The 18,260-nt window shown below is 35.4% G+C and overlaps 7 protein-coding genes across 18 annotated transcripts in view; 5 read left to right on the top strand and 2 right to left on the bottom strand.

The window, feature by feature from the left end:
* Positions 1–579: 579 nt before the first annotated feature.
* LOC111215581 (ATP synthase mitochondrial F1 complex assembly factor 1) lies at positions 580–2,218 on the top strand. The gene is made up of 4 exons (XM_048780703.1): positions 580–1,023; positions 1,105–1,184; positions 1,291–1,349; positions 1,754–2,218. The coding sequence occupies exons 1-4, from the start codon at positions 730–732 to the stop codon at positions 2,056–2,058; spliced, it is 738 nt and encodes a 245-aa protein (XP_048636660.1). The 5' UTR covers positions 580–729; the 3' UTR covers positions 2,059–2,218.
* A 720-nt stretch (positions 2,219–2,938) lies between these two features.
* LOC125609367 (apoptosis inhibitor 5-like protein API5) lies at positions 2,939–4,317 on the top strand. The gene is made up of 5 exons (XM_048780706.1): positions 2,939–3,229; positions 3,342–3,455; positions 3,557–3,622; positions 3,725–3,831; positions 3,922–4,317. The coding sequence occupies exons 2-5, from the start codon at positions 3,396–3,398 to the stop codon at positions 4,130–4,132; spliced, it is 444 nt and encodes a 147-aa protein (XP_048636663.1). The 5' UTR covers positions 2,939–3,229; positions 3,342–3,395; the 3' UTR covers positions 4,133–4,317.
* LOC111215998 (E3 ubiquitin-protein ligase ATL41-like) lies at positions 4,132–6,104 on the bottom strand. The gene has a single exon (XM_048780705.1). The coding sequence runs from the start codon at positions 5,916–5,918 to the stop codon at positions 5,460–5,462; it is 459 nt and encodes a 152-aa protein (XP_048636662.1). The 5' UTR covers positions 5,919–6,104; the 3' UTR covers positions 4,132–5,459.
* Positions 6,105–7,001: 897 nt separating this feature from the next.
* On the bottom strand, positions 7,002–8,141 carry LOC125609366 (RING-H2 finger protein ATL40-like). Its single transcript, XM_048780704.1, has one exon. It carries the CDS (start codon positions 7,722–7,724, stop codon positions 7,263–7,265), a length of 462 nt encoding a protein of 153 aa, XP_048636661.1. The 5' UTR covers positions 7,725–8,141; the 3' UTR covers positions 7,002–7,262.
* A 2,636-nt stretch (positions 8,142–10,777) lies between these two features.
* On the top strand, positions 10,778–13,169 carry LOC106426991 (zinc finger MYM-type protein 1-like). Its single transcript, XM_013867720.2, has one exon. The coding sequence runs from the start codon at positions 10,866–10,868 to the stop codon at positions 13,167–13,169; it is 2,304 nt and encodes a 767-aa protein (XP_013723174.2). The 5' UTR covers positions 10,778–10,865.
* A 654-nt stretch (positions 13,170–13,823) lies between these two features.
* On the top strand, positions 13,824–15,887 carry LOC111215582 (protein IQ-DOMAIN 9-like). 2 transcript variants are annotated; one of them, XM_048780707.1, is made up of 6 exons: positions 13,824–14,009; positions 14,504–14,587; positions 14,672–14,794; positions 14,869–15,096; positions 15,197–15,310; positions 15,408–15,887. In XM_048780707.1, exons 2-6 carry the CDS (start codon positions 14,528–14,530, stop codon positions 15,678–15,680), a joined length of 798 nt encoding a protein of 265 aa, XP_048636664.1. In that variant the 5' UTR covers positions 13,824–14,009; positions 14,504–14,527; the 3' UTR covers positions 15,681–15,887. The 2 variants fall into 2 exon arrangements, with proteins under 2 accessions (XP_048636664.1, XP_048636665.1); XM_048780708.1 differs by having other exon boundaries at positions 13,850–14,009; positions 14,499–14,587.
* Positions 15,888–16,581: 694 nt separating this feature from the next.
* Positions 16,582–18,260, top strand: part of LOC111215583 (nudix hydrolase 22, chloroplastic) — a 16,396-nt gene continuing 14,717 nt past the window's right edge. For all 11 annotated transcript variants that reach the window (XM_048780714.1, XM_048780712.1, XM_048780710.1 and 8 more), the window contains exons 1-5: positions 16,582–16,921; positions 17,030–17,175; positions 17,380–17,499; positions 17,583–17,780; positions 17,869–17,994. In XM_048780714.1, coding sequence (XP_048636671.1) covers positions 16,681–16,921; positions 17,030–17,175; positions 17,380–17,499; positions 17,583–17,780; positions 17,869–17,871 — 708 coding nt within the window. In that variant the 5' untranslated portion in view covers positions 16,582–16,680 and the 3' untranslated portion in view covers positions 17,872–17,994. The remainder of the gene's footprint in view (positions 16,922–17,029; positions 17,176–17,379; positions 17,500–17,582; positions 17,781–17,868; positions 17,995–18,260) is intronic.

An 18,260-nucleotide genomic window follows, 5' to 3' on the forward strand; every position in this document is an offset into this window, starting at 1 on the left:
TTTGGAATGTATATTATTTCACATATATACTTTAATTTTAGTTACAGTGTCATTCAAAGCGAATGATAACGGAAAATTATCAAATATAGACATTACTCTAACGCATTTTATGAACTCTTCCCATGAACCTATATTATTCACGTTTATCATTTTCCTGGTGTGTCTGATATTCCACAGCTTCTAGCACGAACTGCTCTAGAATGATTTTGAAATACTTGCAGGATTATCTATGTTTTGGTAAAGTGAATTTGCAGTGTAAGTATATATGAAGCGTGGCTTTAGGCTTGTTGCGCATTTAATGCATGTCGTTTGGTTCCATGACATCACGGATTCTTGTATACGAATAATACCTCTCAAGTCAAACTTGAGGACATTATATTATACGCCTCAACAGTGTCTAACTCAAGCTGAGTCAAGCTCCAACCCATCTGGACTACTAGCTCATTAATTTTACTACAAGCTGAATATCTGAACTCTAGACTAGCCCATTAATTTTGGCCCAAAAAGAGCTTTGTTCTGGACCTAGCGAAATTACCAAAACCTGGTTCAACCGGTCGAACCAAATCAGCCCACAAAATCACGAACCGATAGGTTTTTTTTAGTAAAACAAATGCAAACGAAGTGACGAGTCATTTCCAGATAGTTGACTTTCTCATAGATCTTCCAGCAGACGAGGTGTTCGACGAAATTCCTCTGAGAGCTCCCTAGAACTTGCTGATAATTCCTACCATGAAACTTAGGCGAATCCTCGGTTCTGTTTCTAGACTCGCTACAGAAAAGCTCTCTTCCTCTTCCCGTTGCCCATCTAGACAGATTTTCACCGCTTCGCAACGAAATGCCGGAGGCGACCACTCAGAAGCTTTACCTGGGAAGCACATCGAATGGGCTTCGCTTGGTTCAGTCAGAAACTCGAGGTTCGCTTCTGGGTTCTCACCGTTGAAGCCGAAACCGTTGGATTCGATCATGGATTTGGATAGAGCCAAGACTAAATCTCCGGAGGAGCTCACTTCGATCTGGGACGATGTAATTCAACCCTCTGTGCTCTAAAGATTCAATCTTTAATGTGTTGTGTCTTTCAGATTTGCTGATGGTTTCATTTGGCAGTATCACTTGGGACGAGGGCATATTGGGATTACTATGAAAGCCCAGCTTTATCGTTTGTTGGAGCAACGAGCAGCTGAGTGGTAAAGACATCATCATCAGCTTTGTTCTTGTTCAAAATGAATCTTAGTTTTTGTGTGTGTTTTGGTCTTGCATTGATCTTCTTCTGTTTTGATGTTGCAATTGCAGCCGATACTTTGTGATTCCGTTGTGGAGAGGAAATGGTTATATTACAATGTTTGCTCAAGGTTTGATCTATCTTTTATCTCGGAGTTAAGTGATATTATCAATGGTTGAGATGGTTAGTGAATAGTGATACTAGCACTGGTTGAGATGGTTAGTGATATTAGCATTGGTTGAAATGGTTAGTGATGTTAGCATTGGTCGAAATGGTTAATGATATTAGCAACGGTCCAAGATGTTTTTACTCAAAAGACATTCTGTTACGTATGTCTGATTAGTAAGGACGAACGTTAGGAGACTATGAAATCTCAAGAACAGTTTATTTGCCCCGTATGGTGGCATGTAACGCTGAATCTTTGCTAGATGTAGCATTTGATCTTTGAACTTTAACTACAATTTTTGTGGAGCATATTAGAGCTCCCCTGGGTTTATGATCTTATCATTAAACATCAATCTTGTGTTGTGGCAGTTGAAGCTCCTCACATGATTTTCACTGGTCTCGAAGACTACAAAGCGAGAGGAACTGAAGCTGCTCCTTACTTGACAAGCACCTTCTACACTGAGCTTTCAGAGACGAAAGACTTGGTGTTCATCCGTGGTGATGTTGTGTTCACAAGCAAACTCACAGACGAGGAGGCGAAATGGCTCATGGAGACAGCTCAGTCGTTTTACTTGAACGACACTCGGTACAAGTTGCTCGAGCGGTTCAATAAACATACTCATGACTTTGAGTTCAAGGATGTGTTGCAAGCTCTGGATATGCCTGTTCTGTGATTTGATTAATCAGGACTAAAACTTCTCTGAGTTTTTGAGTTCTTGAGGTACATTTGGTATGAGAATTGTTTTGGGAATATCGGATTCGAGAGACTTTGCTCCTAAATAAACGATTTTTGAAGTGAACAATACGGAAATGTGATGCTTCTTGTGTGGTGTATTGTTCAGTTCAGTGTTATTCGATATATAATTTAAAAAAAAAATATTTTAAATTCCACTAGTTTATGGATTCTAGGAGATTTGCAGTAATTTTGAAGTGTTTTTAACTTACCGAGTTTTTAGTCAAAAGTACAAAAAGTCCAAATAACATAATGTCGATGAGATCCTAAAATGTTTTAATTAAAATTATAATTTCCCTCATCTTTAAAATGGATACCTTCAAATACTATACTACTGAATAGTGCAGGGATAAATTGGTTTTTGTTTTCCAAATAGGTGGCGGTTCTTAAGTTTCACATAAACTAAAACGACATCGTTTTATAGGAATGTTCCAACATAACCTAAGCTCTTCTTCTGCGCGGCTCTTCATCTTCAAGCTTAACGATTAACTCAGAGAAACTCTCATCTCTCTACACTCTTCCAAAAACACAACCATGTACGTTCTTCTCTTCTTCATAGCTTTCCCGCCTCCTAGTTCCTTTTACATCTACTACAGAGACGAGATCTCATGCTTATATCTTCTATTCTCCTCGTATCAAACTAAGTGTATGTATATACTCATCTCCTTCACTTTTCTCCCTCTCAGCTCTCTCCTCAACCACTCGCAATGTCAGAGCACCAGTCCGAACAATTCCAGCAAATCGAGAAGCTCTACGAGTTCAGCGAGCGCCTCAATGCCTCCAAGGACAAGTCTCAGGTTCCCCATCCCTCAATTTTCCTATCTAGCGCCTCAATACATGCCTGCTAAGAAGACTGCAGAGGAAATGAACTTCACATACGTGGAGTGTTTGTTGTACGCGTTCCATCACCTTGCCCGCAAGGTCGCCAACAATTGTATTTGTGATTTAATTACGTTCTCTTTTCTTCTCTCTTGTTTACTTATTTGAATACGTTGATATATACAGGTTCCAAATGCAACAAACAGCTTGTGTGGGTATAAGATTGTGACCGGCCAGCCATCAGACAGACTGGGAGAAGACTTCTCGGAGTTGAACAAGGACTTCACTGAAAGGTATAGCGTGACATCTAGATTTGTGCGACTTGAAAGTTCTGTATACTGTCGTTGAAAATTTGGTGTACAAGATGGTGTGTGATATCATAAAGTTTTTTGTCTTTTGGTGCAGATTGACCACCGTTGAGATCTAACCAAGACAACAGTGAAGAAACTTACTCAGGGAATGTCTGAGCACAACAAAGCCATGTCGGCTGCTAAGACAGATGAAGAGAAGGCAAACGTTGTGAGTACATTAACGTGTAACTTCTTTCTGTTTTTTTTTTCCTGGTGGTGTTTGGTTTTAGTGCTAATGTATTGCACCTTTGTTATGTTTTCTTCTTCCAGAAAACAAAGAAGCAGAATACTACAACTGGACTTAGGACATGTAATAACATATTGGCAATGACAAAGGTGAACGTCCCAACATCTTAGCCTTTTTTTTTCCCCTTTTTCTTATAGTTTTGATGATATGAAGTATGAAGTAACTTTTGGAGCAAATTTGATATGAAACAGCCATTGCATGCAAAAGTGCCTTCATTTATCGGAGATACTAATATGAACCTTTCTTGGAAAGAAGCCACAAAGCCGTTAGCCTCAGCAGCAACAACAACAACAATCGGGTTTGTTGCAAAGATTACTCAACCAGCAATCTTTCTGTTATCTTATATCTGTTTGTAATGTGTGCTGCCTTTGCTGTAATATTTGTACAGAGGAAAACGGCCTGCTAATAGCAACAATGGAAGTGATAACAGTGGCGCAGCAAAGAAGAGACGTGGTTCTAATGGTATGCCAAACCAACTTGTGAACAAGGCTTTTGAGGGAATATCATCATACGGTGGTGGTAGAGGTGGAAACCCAAGTCAGGGAAGACGCGGAGGTGGTGGTCGAAGAGGACGAGGTAGAGGAAGAGGTCACTGGTGATTAGTAAGCTCCCATGAGATGATTCCATGACTATGTTTCTCTTTTTTTTTGTATTTTCTGTGTCAGTAGGAGTGTTTTGGTTTAGGGAGAAAGTCTATGTGTCTTTCTTTATTCGCGATGGAGAATACAGAATTAGAATTTCTTTTATTTTTCTCATCAAATCAAAACAAAAGTTCAAGCGTTAATGACCTAACTTGTTTTACTCATGGCTGCCAGCATGTCTTCTGCATCCAAAGATTACTTACATGGCACGTTTGTTTGATCTTCTTCGAACTCAGTTAAATAAATCCACAATTTCATAGGAAAAAGATGATCTTGTGAATTTACATAGGCTGAGATTGGATTCCATGATCAGCTGCAAATTCATGTACCTCGCAGGCTCTTTGTTCTCGGTCTACATTTCTCCTATCATTAGTAGGTTACCTTCTTAGGTATGAAGCTATACAAAGTCTTCTTGCTTCTGCGTTGCATATTCTCATCAAAGTCGTCTTGTTGGTCAAACGCTAGCTTTCGCATTGTCTGGGAGAAAATGTCACGGTCTCGTACTAAAGTGGAGTTAGATGGCACTATTATATCAAAAATTTACTGTTTACCCAAACATCTACCATAGAGTTGTATGTTAATTTTCTCTATTTGTAACTGATATTTATCATTATGTCACATGGTCCCATGCAAGCACTCTGATCCGGAAATGATAACTAAATTTATGCTAATCAGCCAACCAGGATCAATACTATATAGTCAATGCAACTATTAATGTGATTATTACAATTATATTTAGTATCTTTAGTGCAGATCGTTGTCACTAGCTGCATAGGTTTCAGAAGATTTGACTATATTTAATAAGATAAGGTGACCATCATCACACATTTCTACGTCGAGTATGTAAATGATATTGATGAATAAAGCATATATTTATATAATTAAAGCCCAAACACTGTTTAACAACAGACATAACTGAATAATAATCAAAACTGAAACGTGTCTGTGAAGAGAATGAAGAAAATTCTAAACATACCACCATTTCTTGTTGGCTTTGACATTGTTATAGTTATCCATCTGAGATAGTAGTACAGAGTTTGTATAACGAATGGAAGAACGAGCTATACATAACTTCACGACCTTTGACCAAAAAAAAAAAAAAAAAAAAAAAAACTTCACGACCTAAATCAAAATTGGGTCTTTCACTTGATCGAAATTCAAGTACTATGACTCAAAGCTGCGCATGTTGAGTTATATCATTTGTAAATTTCCATATCATTCATATATATTACAACTAACAAAAAGGAAAACTATATAGATTAACATATATAATTAAGACCATCAACTATACTATACTTTCTAAGACCTTGTCCCCAGTGCTAGCCATGGGCTCAGCCATTCTACGACACACAGGACAAGTTACGTGAGTTTCGAGCCACCTACCAATACAGTCCTCATCAAACATGTGCTTACAATTTGGTAAAACCTTAATAACGACATTCTTAGGGATTAACCTTAAGCAAACCGGACATTCTATCTCTTGATTGTTGCTCTCGGTATCATTATTGTCCGGTTTGTAAGAAAAGGTCAGAAAGGCGGCAATCACAGAAGCGCTAAGCCCTTGGCACGGTGTTTCTCTTCTGTGGTGGTGGTCGTCTTCTGTTTCCGGTAATGCATCCACAAACCTACGGCGTTTGAGAAAACACATGCATAAAAAGATGAAGATAACGGAGATAATTAAGGGAGACGTTACGGCGGCAAACCAAAGGATGATTGAGTTTAACGAAGGGTCGTTGAAACCCATCTCTTTGATCTATACAAAAATGGTTCTCAAAGATTAGTAATACAAATCAAATGACATTTACATGTAACCCTTTTTATGTATAGATCACTGAGAATTGACAACCTCTTAGAATATATTTGGAGCGTTGAAATAAGACTAATGAACTTGAAAACATTATCATATAATCATTTGAATAAAATAACAGGGTGGATTTGAATCGGTTAACCAATAGAATTAGTTCAAGACTTTAATTGCTGCTTGTGGGGTAGGAAAAAAACTAGATGGATAAAGATACGTACGACCCGCACCCGCCCCGCAAATTTTAAAATCGGTTGACCCGAATCCGTCTTACGGCAGGTCAAAGGAGATGATGCATCATAAAGAGTTTTTCTTTGTTTGGTTTTTATGCCAGGTGTTCTACCATAGAGATGTATGTAAGTTCTCTCTATTTGTAACTGATATTATCAATTATGTCACATGGTCCATACATGAACTCTGATCCGAAAACAATAATTAAATTTTAACTATGTTTCCCTCTTTTCAGTTGTTTTTGATTACGTAAACATCGGATAATGCATCATATATGCATATTCTTACTTCATCTGTAAAACAACGATATATTAACTTCTACTACTTTAGATTCATAAGGAGTACTATGATTTTGTATTGACTTTAAAATGATCAACTCCCCGCGGGGATAATCTTTTATGCTAATCAGCCAACTAGGATCATTAATATAGCTGCATAGATTTAAGAAGATTTGACTATATGCAATAAGATAAGTATATGGTAACCATCATCACACTTTTCTACATAGAGTATGTATAAGATATTGATGAATAAAGCATATATTTATATAATTTAAGCCCAAGCACTGTTTAATAACATAATTAACTGAATGCTAATCAAAACTGAAACGTGACCAAATGTAAGTCTCTGAAGAAAATGAAGAAGATTCTAAACTTACAACCATTTTTTGTTGGCTTATGAGATAGTAGTATCTATTATATAACGAACGTAGAACGAGCTATATTTAACTTCACGATCAAAATCAAAAGTGACTCTTTCACTTGATCGAGCATTTAAAATTCAAGTAGTATGACTCAAAGCTGGGCATGTTGAGTTATATCATTATTTGTATATCCATATGACCATATCAATCAGGAATATTAGAGTTAGCACAAAGTAAAACATATATAAAAAAGGTAAAACCATGTAATTAACATCAACTATACTGTGTTTCTTTCTGGCAATAGACAGCTTGTCAAAAAGAAAACAATCAGCTTGTCCGCATAATATTTTCAATTTTGTACACAAGTCAGCTTCATTTTAATGATAATTCACATATTTATCCCAAAAAAAAAACTATACTATACTTTCTAAAACCTTGTCCCCAGTGCTAGCCATCGGCTCAGCCATTCTTCGACACACAGGACAAGTTACGTGCGATTCAAGCCACCTACCAATACATTCCTCATCAAACATGTGCTTACAATTTGGTAAAACCTTAATTACGACATTCTTGGGGATTAGCCCTAAGCAGACCGGACATTCTATCTCCTGATTGTTGCTTTCGGGATCGTTATTGTCAGGTTTGTAAGAAAAGGTCGGAAAGGCAGCAATCACGGAAGCGCTAAGCCCTTGGCCCGGAGGCTCTCGTCTGCGGTGGTGATGGTCGTCTTCCGTTTCCGGTAACACATCCACCAACCTACGGCGTTTGAGCAAACACATAAATAGAAAGATGAAGATAACGGAGATAGTCAAGAGAGACGTTACGGCGGCGAACCAAAGGATGATTGAGTTTAACGAAGGGTCGTTGAAACCCATCTCTTTGATTTATACAAAAATGGTCCTCAAAGTTTAGTAATGATACAAATCAAATGACATATACATGTACCCGTCTTATGTATTGATCATTGAGAATTGACATTCTCTTAGAATATAATTGGATAAAGCGTTGAAATACGATCACGACTAATGAACTTGATAACATTATCAGTTTAATAAAAGAACATGGTTTATTTGAATCAGTACACCACAAATAGGATTAGTTTAAGACTTTAACTTGCTGCTTGTGGGGATCAGTTTGTACATAAAATAAGAACTTATACGTAGAAGGTGTAGAGAAAAAGCTAAATGGATAAGGGATACATACGAAGTCATAGTTGATGTGATTAGCTATTTGTATGTTTGAAAAGACAAAGATTAAAGAAATCAATAATCGCTACCAATATATTAGAGGGACGGGCCCAATATTAATTATACGACTTTACTTGAGGTTAATAACTGTACATTGCACGGGATGAATATTATATATAAATTATTTTAAGTATTATATATTTTTATATATTATAAAATAATAAATATATATTGAATAATTAAAAATTTAGTAACTATTACATATATAATTAAATTGGTACAAATACTTAAATAAATTTTATTAGTCCAGCCAAATATTTGTTTTTTATTTTATATGGCATAAAATTAAGTTTAAATGATATTAACATAGATATATAGTACATTTTTAATATTGACATCTGTTAAAAAATATTTTATACTCATATTATTTTTGATCATTGTATTTATTTATAAAAAAATTAAATCAATGATAACAATAAAAAATTTGTTGGATGTTTAATAGTTTTAGTAATTTATAATTTTAAGAACATTCAATACAAAATTTAAAATCTAAATATTAAGTTGTCAATAATTGTTCAAAATGTTTATCAAAAAAATTCAAAGCAAATTCGAAATTAAAATACTTATGTATTTTATATGGTATATAATTTATTTTTAAAAACTATTAATATACATATATATATAATATTTGTTAAATGAGACTTCTTACTTATGTAATTTCGGAATCATTTGTATCTTGTTATACCATAAATTTTAAACCATGGATCACAAAAATTTCTATGTGAGATTTTTAGCAACTTAAGTCATTTATATTCGTTTTTAAAAATTCAAAATATAAAATATACAAAAAAATCTAAAATTTTATTATATAGTTAATGTGGTTGTTTAATTTATTTTAATAAGTTAAAATTAAAAAAAAAATGATAGAGAATAGACTAATTTTTATCAAATCTTTATTATTCAAAATCATTAATTGTCATATATATACTTTAGCCACATTAGGTAATTCCGTGATTTTTATTTAAGGAAACAATGAAGAACGGTTATGATTAATTTATGGTTAGTTTAATAAAAAACTTATTATATATTTATATGGACCAACATATTTTTCTAAGAATTTTAAGAATGATTGTGGTGATGACATGTGGCTACAAAAATATGTTGTAATGTTTCTCTTTTAATATATAGAGAATATTAATACTAACATACAAATCTATCCTATGGGACATTTCTTTTTGGCCAATTTGTTCTTTTAGAGCATGATTAACCGGAGTTTTTAAGTTGGGGTTCTTAACTCATAGTTTGACACTTTGTTTCTTTTTTTTTTTTATACTTTTCGGTTAAGAATCGGCTCTTATATCTCTTATTTAATAAACAGTTTTTACCTTTTTTTTAGTTAAAAGCTAGAAAAACGGTTCTTTACCGAAACTAAAAATCTCACCCTAAAAACTCGGGTTAATCATTGTCTTAATCTCATAGTCTGGAGTTTCTGCCTCACCAAGGTTTTAAGAAATGTTCTCATGATAAAAACTTGATAAAGTAAAAAAGGTAGACTTCACAGAGAATTTCTCTTGACATATATGGAAAGATACAAACAAAATAAATTTCCTATAATTTATAACACCACAATAGCATGTTTGTTTTTTAATTATTCCTCTGAACAGATTGTTTAGTGTTTACAAATTAGGGTTAAAGAATATCAAACATCTACAACTATATCCAAACAGGCTGGGTCAGGTTTTGTGGAAAAGCTCGTATTAACAACCCAATATAGTATATGTACAAATAACCCAAACCCAAACTACAAATGTGTAGAAAACCAACCCATACATTGTCTAATTATCTTTATTCAGAAATAGAACAACATTTTGATCAGAATCAGGTACAAACCACATACGTGGTGGATGAGCTGCTCCTCAGTATCTACATTACTTTTCCTTAATTATTGGGACATTTCATAATTATCTTTTAAAAAGATTCATTAATTAAATTTGTTTCCTGTCTGTAGAAGATATATCAAAATTTGGTAGGTGCAATCAATTGATTTTGGAAACTTCGGACCCCTCAGGGGAAGTCAAATGAGTCTGCTATAACCAGTGGCGGAGGCAATGCATTGGCATGGTGGTCAAATGACCCACGTGAAATTTAGAAAAATAATGTAATGCTTGTTAAATATTTTAGATTGACCCTAGTCCATTATTTTGATTGACCCCTTTGAATTTAATTGAACTTGTTTAACCCAATATCAAACTATACAAATCAATTACTAGCCCAATAAAGTATATAAACCATTACAAAATTAAAATAAACTAAGCCCGTTAAAATAAATAAACCCAATTATCATTGTTAGACTAAGAGATCTCGTTATCCTAATACTAAAAACCTAATTCTTCTCTTCTTTTTTTTTTCTGTCGTGATACGTGAATCAATTCATGAAGCTTGGTTGAAAGTCTGAAACCTGATCCAATTTGGTTTTAAAGTCAAGGTAATTATTTTATGTCTTTTAACTTTATGAGTAGTTTCTCTTCTCTAAATTCTAAATTCACTGTTACATTGAGATGTTCTAGATTTTTTTATTTAATTTAGAAAGTAAAAACTATGGAGACATGGAGAATTAAACCCTTCTTAGCTTTACTGGGACGTAGACAGATATAAAATTATGCTAGGATTGTTTTAAAGCTTGTGAATGAAACGGTTTATTGGAGAGGAGCGCTAGATTAGGCTATGATGTTTTAAAAGTTTGATTTACTTATCAGTAGTATAAATTTTGTTATTCTCATAAAAATTGTATTTCATTTTATTTTATTTATGTAGGTATTATCATAAACAATGGATCGATTTGTGATAAGAAAAATTCCACCACCGAGGATCAGTGTGGATGATTTGGCATTTGATCCAGCTAAGCGGAAAAAAATTCAAGAGTATGATCATAATCAAATAGACGAGGTACGCCGCATATATTTGACTAGAGGACCTTGTCAACCTCGCGGTCATACTTTTAAACAAAAATCAATAGGAGGTGTGTGGCGACGTTTTAATCCACAATGGTTTGACCAGTATCCTGATTGGTTGGAGTATAGTGTAGAACAAGAAAAGGCTTTTTGCTTGTTTTGTTACTTGTTCAGAGTTCAAGTTGGAAAACAAGGTGGGAGCGATACTTTTGTATCAACGGGTTTTTCTAGCTGGAATAAAGTTGATAGTTTCAGTAAGCATGTGGGAGATCATTCTAGTTTTCACAATGATGCTAAAAACAAATGTGAAGATTTGATGAGACAAGGTCAGTCTATCAAACATGCTTTACATAAGCAAACTGATATTGTGAAAAGTGATTATCGAATCCGCTTGGGCGCTTCAATTGATGTTTGTAGACACTTATTACATCAAGGTTTATCTTTTCGTGCGCATGATGAGAAAGAAGAGTCAACAAATAAAGGCAATTTCTTAGAGCTTTTGAAGTATACAGCCAGACAAAACGAGGCTGTGAAAAAAGTTGTGTTGCACAATGCTCCTAAAAATAATCAGATGACATCTCCTCCTATTCAAAAAGACATTGCACATTGCTTTGCAGAAGAAGTAACCAAGTCTGTTATCCAGGAAATTAATAATGATGTCTTTGGCTTGCTGGTAGATGAATCTGCTGATGTCTCAGATAAAGAGCAAATGGCTGTGGTTTTTCGTTTCGTTGATAAATTTGGGCTGGTAAAAGAAAGATTCATTGGCATTAGTCATGTTAAAGACACATCTTCCTTGACTCTCAAGTATGCCATTGATGCTTTATTTGCGAAACATGGGTTAAGTTTGAAAAAAGTAAGAGGGCAAGGTTATGATGGAGCAAGCAATATGAAAGGAGAATTCAATGGTTTAAGATCACTGATTTTGAAAGAAAGTAGATCTGCATATTATGTTCACTGCTTTGCTCATCAGCTTCAGTTGGTTGTCGTGGCAGTTGCAAAAAAACATGTTGAAGTTGGAGAATTTTTTGATATGGTTCATGTTCTATTGAATGCCGTTGGAGCTTCTTGCAAAAGAAAGCTTATACTCACTGAAAGTAATCGCAAGAGAATGGAAGAGGGGATCAGTAAGGGTACTATTAAGACAGGAACTGGGCTGAATCAAGACCTTTCTCTTAAAAGACCTGGAAATACTCGTTGGGGATCACATTACAAGACTTTGTTGCGTCTTGGTGAGATGTTTCCCTGTATTATTGAAGTTCTTGAACATATCCAGACTGAAGGCATGGACGGCAGCAAAAGACAGCAAGCATTTGGTCTCCTCAAATATTTTCACACATTTGATTGTGTGTTTTATCTACAATTGATGCTTGTTATCCTGGGACTCACTAATAATTTGTCAAAAGCTCTACAGAAAAGAGACCAAGAGATCTTGAATGCTGTCTCGTTGGTTGGATCTACAAAACGACAGTTACAGAAGCTTAGGGACGAAGGATGGGAGAATTTTGTGGCTACAGTTTATTCTTTTAGTGAGAATAATAAAACTGAAGTTCTTGATATGGAGGAAGAGTTTGTTGATTCAAGCAGGCCAAGGAAAAAAACAGGCATCACCAACCTGCATCATTATAAGGTGGATTGTTTTTACACGGTCTTAGATATGCAACTTCAAGAGTTTAATGATCGTTTTGACGAGGTGAATTCTGAACTACTTGTTTGCATGGCATCCTTAAGTCCAATAGATTCTTTTCGTCAGTTTGACAAGTCAATGTTGATGAGATTGGCTGAGCTTTATCAAGATGATTTTAGTTCTATGGAACGAAGATCTCTTGAACAGCAACTTGACATCTATCTTGACAATGTGCAAAAAGATGAACGGTTTACCAATCTAGAAAGCCTTGGTGATCTTGCTCGTGTATTGGTGGATACAAGGAAACATCTTTCTCATCCTTTGGTTTATCGTCTTTTGAAGCTATGTTTGATTCTTCCCGTTGCGACTGCAAGTGTAGAAAGGTGCTTCTCTGCAATGAATATCGTGAAGACTACTTCACGTAACAGTATCGGTGATGAATTTTTAAGTGATTGTCTAGTTTGTTTTATTGAGAAACAAGTGCTTGAGACAGTGACAAATGAGACAGTGATAAAGAGATTCCAAGATATGAGTGAGCGTAGAGTACATCTTTAAGTTTTAGTACATTGTAATATTTTTTCGATAACATTTATGCATTTTTGCATTTAAGAAATTTTTATGACCCACGTCCATATTTTTCCTGGCTCCGCCACTGGCTATAACCACTGCTTTTCTTGTCAATCATTTTGCTGGTGATCAGACCAACCACTTAGAAACAACATTTGATACCAAATACTATTATGCAAATTACATATACATAAAACAGCTTAACCAGTGACAAAATATAAGTACGAATACGTGATTTAATCATTTGTATATAATGCAATTCTCATAACTAATCCATTGACTCCTAACCATATTAGTTTTCAAAAGTCACGTTTGATGCCTAGTAATTTATACGCCATCACATCACCGCTTTCAACTTATAAATGTATACACTAGTCATCAAAGAACTTACGACATCTTTAGCAAAAATGAAAACAAACCGTGGTGATCACAAACTCTTCGTGACAATATATGGTTTTTGGCTTTTGGTAACTTTAAATAGACGGTAAGACAACGTGATAGAAAAAGATCCCACCTGACAAATCTTGATTCCTAGTAGTCGTTGGTGTGACACTGTGACATTTTAATTAGATTAACCACTGATTATGATTTGTTTATTTTATTGGCTTACAAATAGTAAAATAAAATGTGATTCCAGCCTCATAATAATATTCTCCTCCACAAGTCACGACGCCGTAATGATTTTCCCTTTTTTATAAGTACACCTTTACTTCTTCCTTACTACAGACCCCGAGAAAAATAAAACCATCTTTAATCATTAAATCACAAAATCTCTGTTCTGTTTTTTGCTTGTTCTATCTGCTTCAATATCTTCACGAGCTTCTATAGGTATGTCGACGTTACCTACTTACCTTCTAGTATCTATCTTTAGCTCTCCTTAGTTGAAAAAGTGGAATGTTCCTTCTGGTTTCAATGGTTGTAGATTGGATCTGGAAACTAGTCAAGTTTGTGGATTTAAATTAGAGAATTCTTCAGTTTTTGTTGCTTTTCTTACTCATTTATAGTGTTGGGTTTGGTAAAGTTCGAACCTTTTTTCACGATTTTATTTCCTCTAATAGCATTTGGATTGTTTTTCACCCTTTTCTCCAGCTGAATCTAATTTTTTTTGTTGGGTACTTGATTAGTTGATTTTCGGCTGTATATGAGTGAGTAGTGACTACAAGAACCCAGTCCAGTATTTGCAGTAAAGATTCAATTTTTGTGTATGCACACAAGAGTTTTCTCTTGAGTAGTAGATTCTTAGAGAGGCAGATGCAAGATGCAATTTTTGTATAGCCGTTTTAAAGCAGAATCTTATGCTCAGCATTTTGTATACATACAAGGTGTTTTGGTGACAAGAGTCTGAGATGGGTTCTGGAAACTTTTTTAAGGCAATAATTGGATCAAAGAAAGGGAAACAAACAAAGGTATGTTTCACATTTGGTGTGATCATCAATGCAGATGAAGTTCTGTTTTATAATAATGTTTCACTTGGCCTTCCTTTGTGACAGGGACTTTCTACTGCTGTGAAATCAAAAGCTTCCAAGAAGAAGGGTACTCATGCTTCATCACTAGTTGTCCGTAGCGAGGACTGGGCTGCAACTCGAATCCAGTCTGCGTTTAGAGCCTATAAGGTGCATTGAGTTGTGGCTTTGTTTTTTTTTTCTTATAGTAAACCAACTGCTTACTTATGTTATCTTTCTCACAGGCTAGAAAAATGCTAAGGCGTCTAAAAGGGATTGCAAGAGCAAAGGAGTTAACTGAAAAGCATCCAGTGAAGAAGCAAGCGGCGGTTACATTGAAGTATCTTCACTCATGGAGTAAGATACAGTCGCAGATAAAGGCTCGCCGAGTTGGCATGGTCATGGAAAGTCGAATGATGCATAAAAGATTAGAGAATCAGCAGAAGCTTGAGGCTAAGCTTCACGATGTTGAGGTAAATAAGACTGTCATTGTTCCCCAAACGCAAAATAATGACAGCACTGAGCTCTCTCTTGAGAAGTCTAAAGCTCAGGCTGAGTTTGATACAATTGCAGGTTGAATGGAATGGTGGGGCAGAGACAAAAGATGAGATCTTAGGGAGGATACATCAAAGGGAAGAAGCAACTATCAAGAGGGAAAGAGCCTTGGCTTATGCCTTCTCTCATCAGGTATGTATATTGTATATATAAAAAGACTTTTTTTTTATTTCCTTGTTTGCTGCTTTCTATATGAAGAAATAAAAGTTTATTTATGTTCTCTGAACAGTGGAAAGCGGAGGGTAAGACTCAGTGGCTAGGGGGTTATGAGCTGGGGAATACTAACTGGGGTTGGAGCTGGAAAGAGCGTTGGATTGCTGTTCGTCCTTGGGAAGTAAGATACTCTTTGACTCCTAAGAAACCAAAGAGTTTAAAGACAGTTTGTTGCAAGAGTGAAACTAAGTCAAACTCACCGGCAAAGAGAGTATCATCAGTCTCAGCCAAAGCTCCGTCTTCTGGAGCCGCCGTGAAACCACGGAGATTGTCATTTCCAGGCGCCTGAAGTTAAGTTAAAAGTCTGTATGCATGTAAGAGTATATGAATATACAAAACGTACAAGATTGCAAGATTTGAAGTTGGTATATTTATTTTGGTCTGTGTTCTGTTCTGTCTCTGCTGTTATGTGATGTAAATACATGTAATTTGATATGTAGGCCATGACGGTGATTCTTGGTTTGTGTTTATTAATACATGCAATAGTTTGTCTCCATAGGAAGGAAAATCTAAAGCTTTGCCTATTACTATTAGCATAAGAAAAAAACTCAAATCCGATCAGATTTGTAAAAAAAAAATTGAATGGATAATATTGTATTATCCGAACTCAATCCATAACTGAATGAATATCTGAAAATTTGAAAACAGCATCTGAATAAATACATAAAAACGAAACCAATATTCGAAATAAATATTCAAAACTTGATACATTTTTTTGTATTTTTATCAACTAATATAATGACTAATTGTAAATTTCAAAAAAATTAATTATATTTTCTGAATTTTTATTGGTTTAAAATTATAAGAAATAGATAATTATAGAAAATTATGCATTTAATATTAAAATTTAAGATGTTTTATTAATTTATGTAAAAAAAGCTAAAATATTTATCATTTTGAAACGGAAGAAATATGATTTATGTATTATCTAAATTCTAGGTTAAAATTCTATTAGAATCTGAAGTGTTATTAACCGAATTCTCGGCTTCAATCGTATATAAAATCTAAATTTGTCTACATGTTGAATCCCAAAATTCAAAATCCAAGAAAAACTATTCTGAATCCAAATAGGTACCGAACCTCTGGTTTAGTTTACAATCATCTATGAAATTAACATTCAGACCGGACCGGACCGGACAGGACAAACTTGAGAGAATTGATCAGACCGTAGCTACTTGTTGGGTAGGGCAACAAGCTTTGTATGTCATTGGCCAAAAAAAAAAAAAATCTGTTTGCTCTGTCTCTATCCACATAAGCTCTTCTCGACAAGTGTGATTCTTTGCAATTTCATGGAGTCCGCAGCCGCGAAAAGTATCTCAACTGCATCATCCAGACTCCTCGCCTTGGCGCAGCAGCTTCGTCTATACAAGGCAGAAGAGAGCACCGGGAAACTGATCTCCCACGTTGGGTTTCACAAACCTATCTCTCCGGCGAAGAAAGCGGCTGTCTTGATCTGTCTCTTCGAAGGAGACGACGGCGATTTGCGTGTTATCCTCACTAAGAGGGCTTCCGGATTGTCTACTCACTCAGGTTTGTTACTTTGCCTTTTTTTAAAAAATTTGGACACTTTTGATTTAAAGGTCTCGTCTTTGGATGTGATACTGATAGTATGGATGATGGGTTGAGTTTTTGATGTAGGAGAAGTTTCTTTGCCGGGTGGTAAAGCAGAGGAGGGTGATAAGGATGATGATGGTGTTACTGCCACCAGAGAGGCAGAGGAAGAGATTGGATTGCACCCTTCGCTTGTTGATGTTGTTGCTTTCCTCGAACCTTTTCTCTCTCAGGTATGGTCTGATATAGCTTTTGCGAGCACACAGAGTTATAGTTGATGGTTAGGCGAGTTTGCATTTTGAAGTGTAGTAGGAGACCATTGGTTCCATTGTTGGTTTAGGCTCTATGTCTGGTTTAGCTTTTTTGAAGTGAGAAAAACATTTTTCTTTCAAATCTGAGCAATACTTTGCTTATCTTTGCTTCATTTTCCAATGCAGCATCTGCTTAGAGTGACTCCTGTAGTGGGAATATTATGGGATAGAAAAGCATTCAATCCAACGCCAAATCCTGCTGAAGTGGAAGCTGTGTTTGATGCACCTCTTGAAATGTTTCTGAAGGTTAGTTTCGTTTCTTTTTCTATCAAGCATGCTTTATAGTTGCAAGTCTTTATGTATCGGTGGTTGAAAAATATCTTACACAGGATGAGAACCGGAGATCCGAGGAGATTGAGTGGAACGGGAAAAGGCATTTGCTTCACTTCTTTGATTACAATACAGGAGATAAGGATTATGTTATATGGGGTTTAACTGCTAGAATCTTGATAAGAGTTGCATCTGTGGTGTATCAACGACCACCCGCTTTCATTGAACGAATACCTGACTTTAAGTACCCCAGAATGGTAGGCGGACATATTTTTGCTTAGTCGTTTATTTATATAATCATTATAACAAAAAGACAATAAGCTTATAAATGATGTTCTTTACCAGTGAATGCAGAACAAGGCTACTAGTTTATATGGATAGCTGAAGGTGCTGAGTTCTTGCTTGGGACATATACATGAACCTTTCGGTGAGGAAGATCGTTGGAGATGTCTCTGTTTAGTCTTTTCCCAGGTCAGCATTGTATGACATATAATTGTAATGTTTCCTTCTGTCTGCACTTTGTTTCCAAGCCAGTCCTGCTGTATGTTCAATTGTGAGCAATGATGAATATCCATGTGATATTTGTACAAACAGTGGTTTGCTGAGGCTTGTGAAAAAAATAAACAATTTCCTTCCTTCTACTGTTGATTTTCTAACGTAGGAACTTGTCTTACATGTTGTTATCATCGTCAAGTTCATTTGAGTGTTATCTTACTTCAGTAAATCTGGTTGATAGC

The sequence above is a fragment of the Brassica napus genome, chromosome A5 (assembly GCF_020379485.1).
Source record: "Brassica napus cultivar Da-Ae chromosome A5, Da-Ae, whole genome shotgun sequence".
Taxonomy (NCBI): domain Eukaryota; kingdom Viridiplantae; phylum Streptophyta; class Magnoliopsida; order Brassicales; family Brassicaceae; genus Brassica; species Brassica napus.

Excerpts from the sequence above, each read along its gene's own strand:
- LOC111215581 (XM_048780703.1), top strand. The coding sequence starts at position 730 with ATGAAACTTAGGCGAATCCTCGGTTCTGTTTCTAGACTCGCTACAGAA. Across the intron at positions 1,185-1,290 it reads GAGCAACGAGCAGCTGAGTG|CCGATACTTTGTGATTCCGT; the intron begins GTAAAGACATCA and ends TTGCAATTGCAG. Across the intron at positions 1,350-1,753 it reads TATTACAATGTTTGCTCAAG|TTGAAGCTCCTCACATGATT; the intron begins GTTTGATCTATC and ends GTGTTGTGGCAG.
- LOC125609367 (XM_048780706.1), top strand. The coding sequence starts at position 3,396 with ATGTCTGAGCACAACAAAGCCATGTCGGCTGCTAAGACAGATGAAGAG. Across the intron at positions 3,623-3,724 it reads ACATATTGGCAATGACAAAG|CCATTGCATGCAAAAGTGCC; the intron begins GTGAACGTCCCA and ends GATATGAAACAG. Across the intron at positions 3,832-3,921 it reads GCAACAACAACAACAATCGG|AGGAAAACGGCCTGCTAATA; the intron begins GTTTGTTGCAAA and ends ATATTTGTACAG.
- LOC111215998 (XM_048780705.1), bottom strand. The coding sequence starts at position 5,918 with ATGGGTTTCAACGACCCTTCGTTAAACTCAATCATCCTTTGGTTTGCC.
- LOC125609366 (XM_048780704.1), bottom strand. The coding sequence starts at position 7,724 with ATGGGTTTCAACGACCCTTCGTTAAACTCAATCATCCTTTGGTTCGCC.
- LOC106426991 (XM_013867720.2), top strand. The coding sequence starts at position 10,866 with ATGGATCGATTTGTGATAAGAAAAATTCCACCACCGAGGATCAGTGTG.
- LOC111215582 (XM_048780707.1), top strand. The coding sequence starts at position 14,528 with ATGGGTTCTGGAAACTTTTTTAAGGCAATAATTGGATCAAAGAAAGGG. Across the intron at positions 14,795-14,868 it reads CTGCGTTTAGAGCCTATAAG|GCTAGAAAAATGCTAAGGCG; the intron begins GTGCATTGAGTT and ends TCTTTCTCACAG. Across the intron at positions 15,097-15,196 it reads CTAAGCTTCACGATGTTGAG|GTTGAATGGAATGGTGGGGC; the intron begins GTAAATAAGACT and ends ATACAATTGCAG.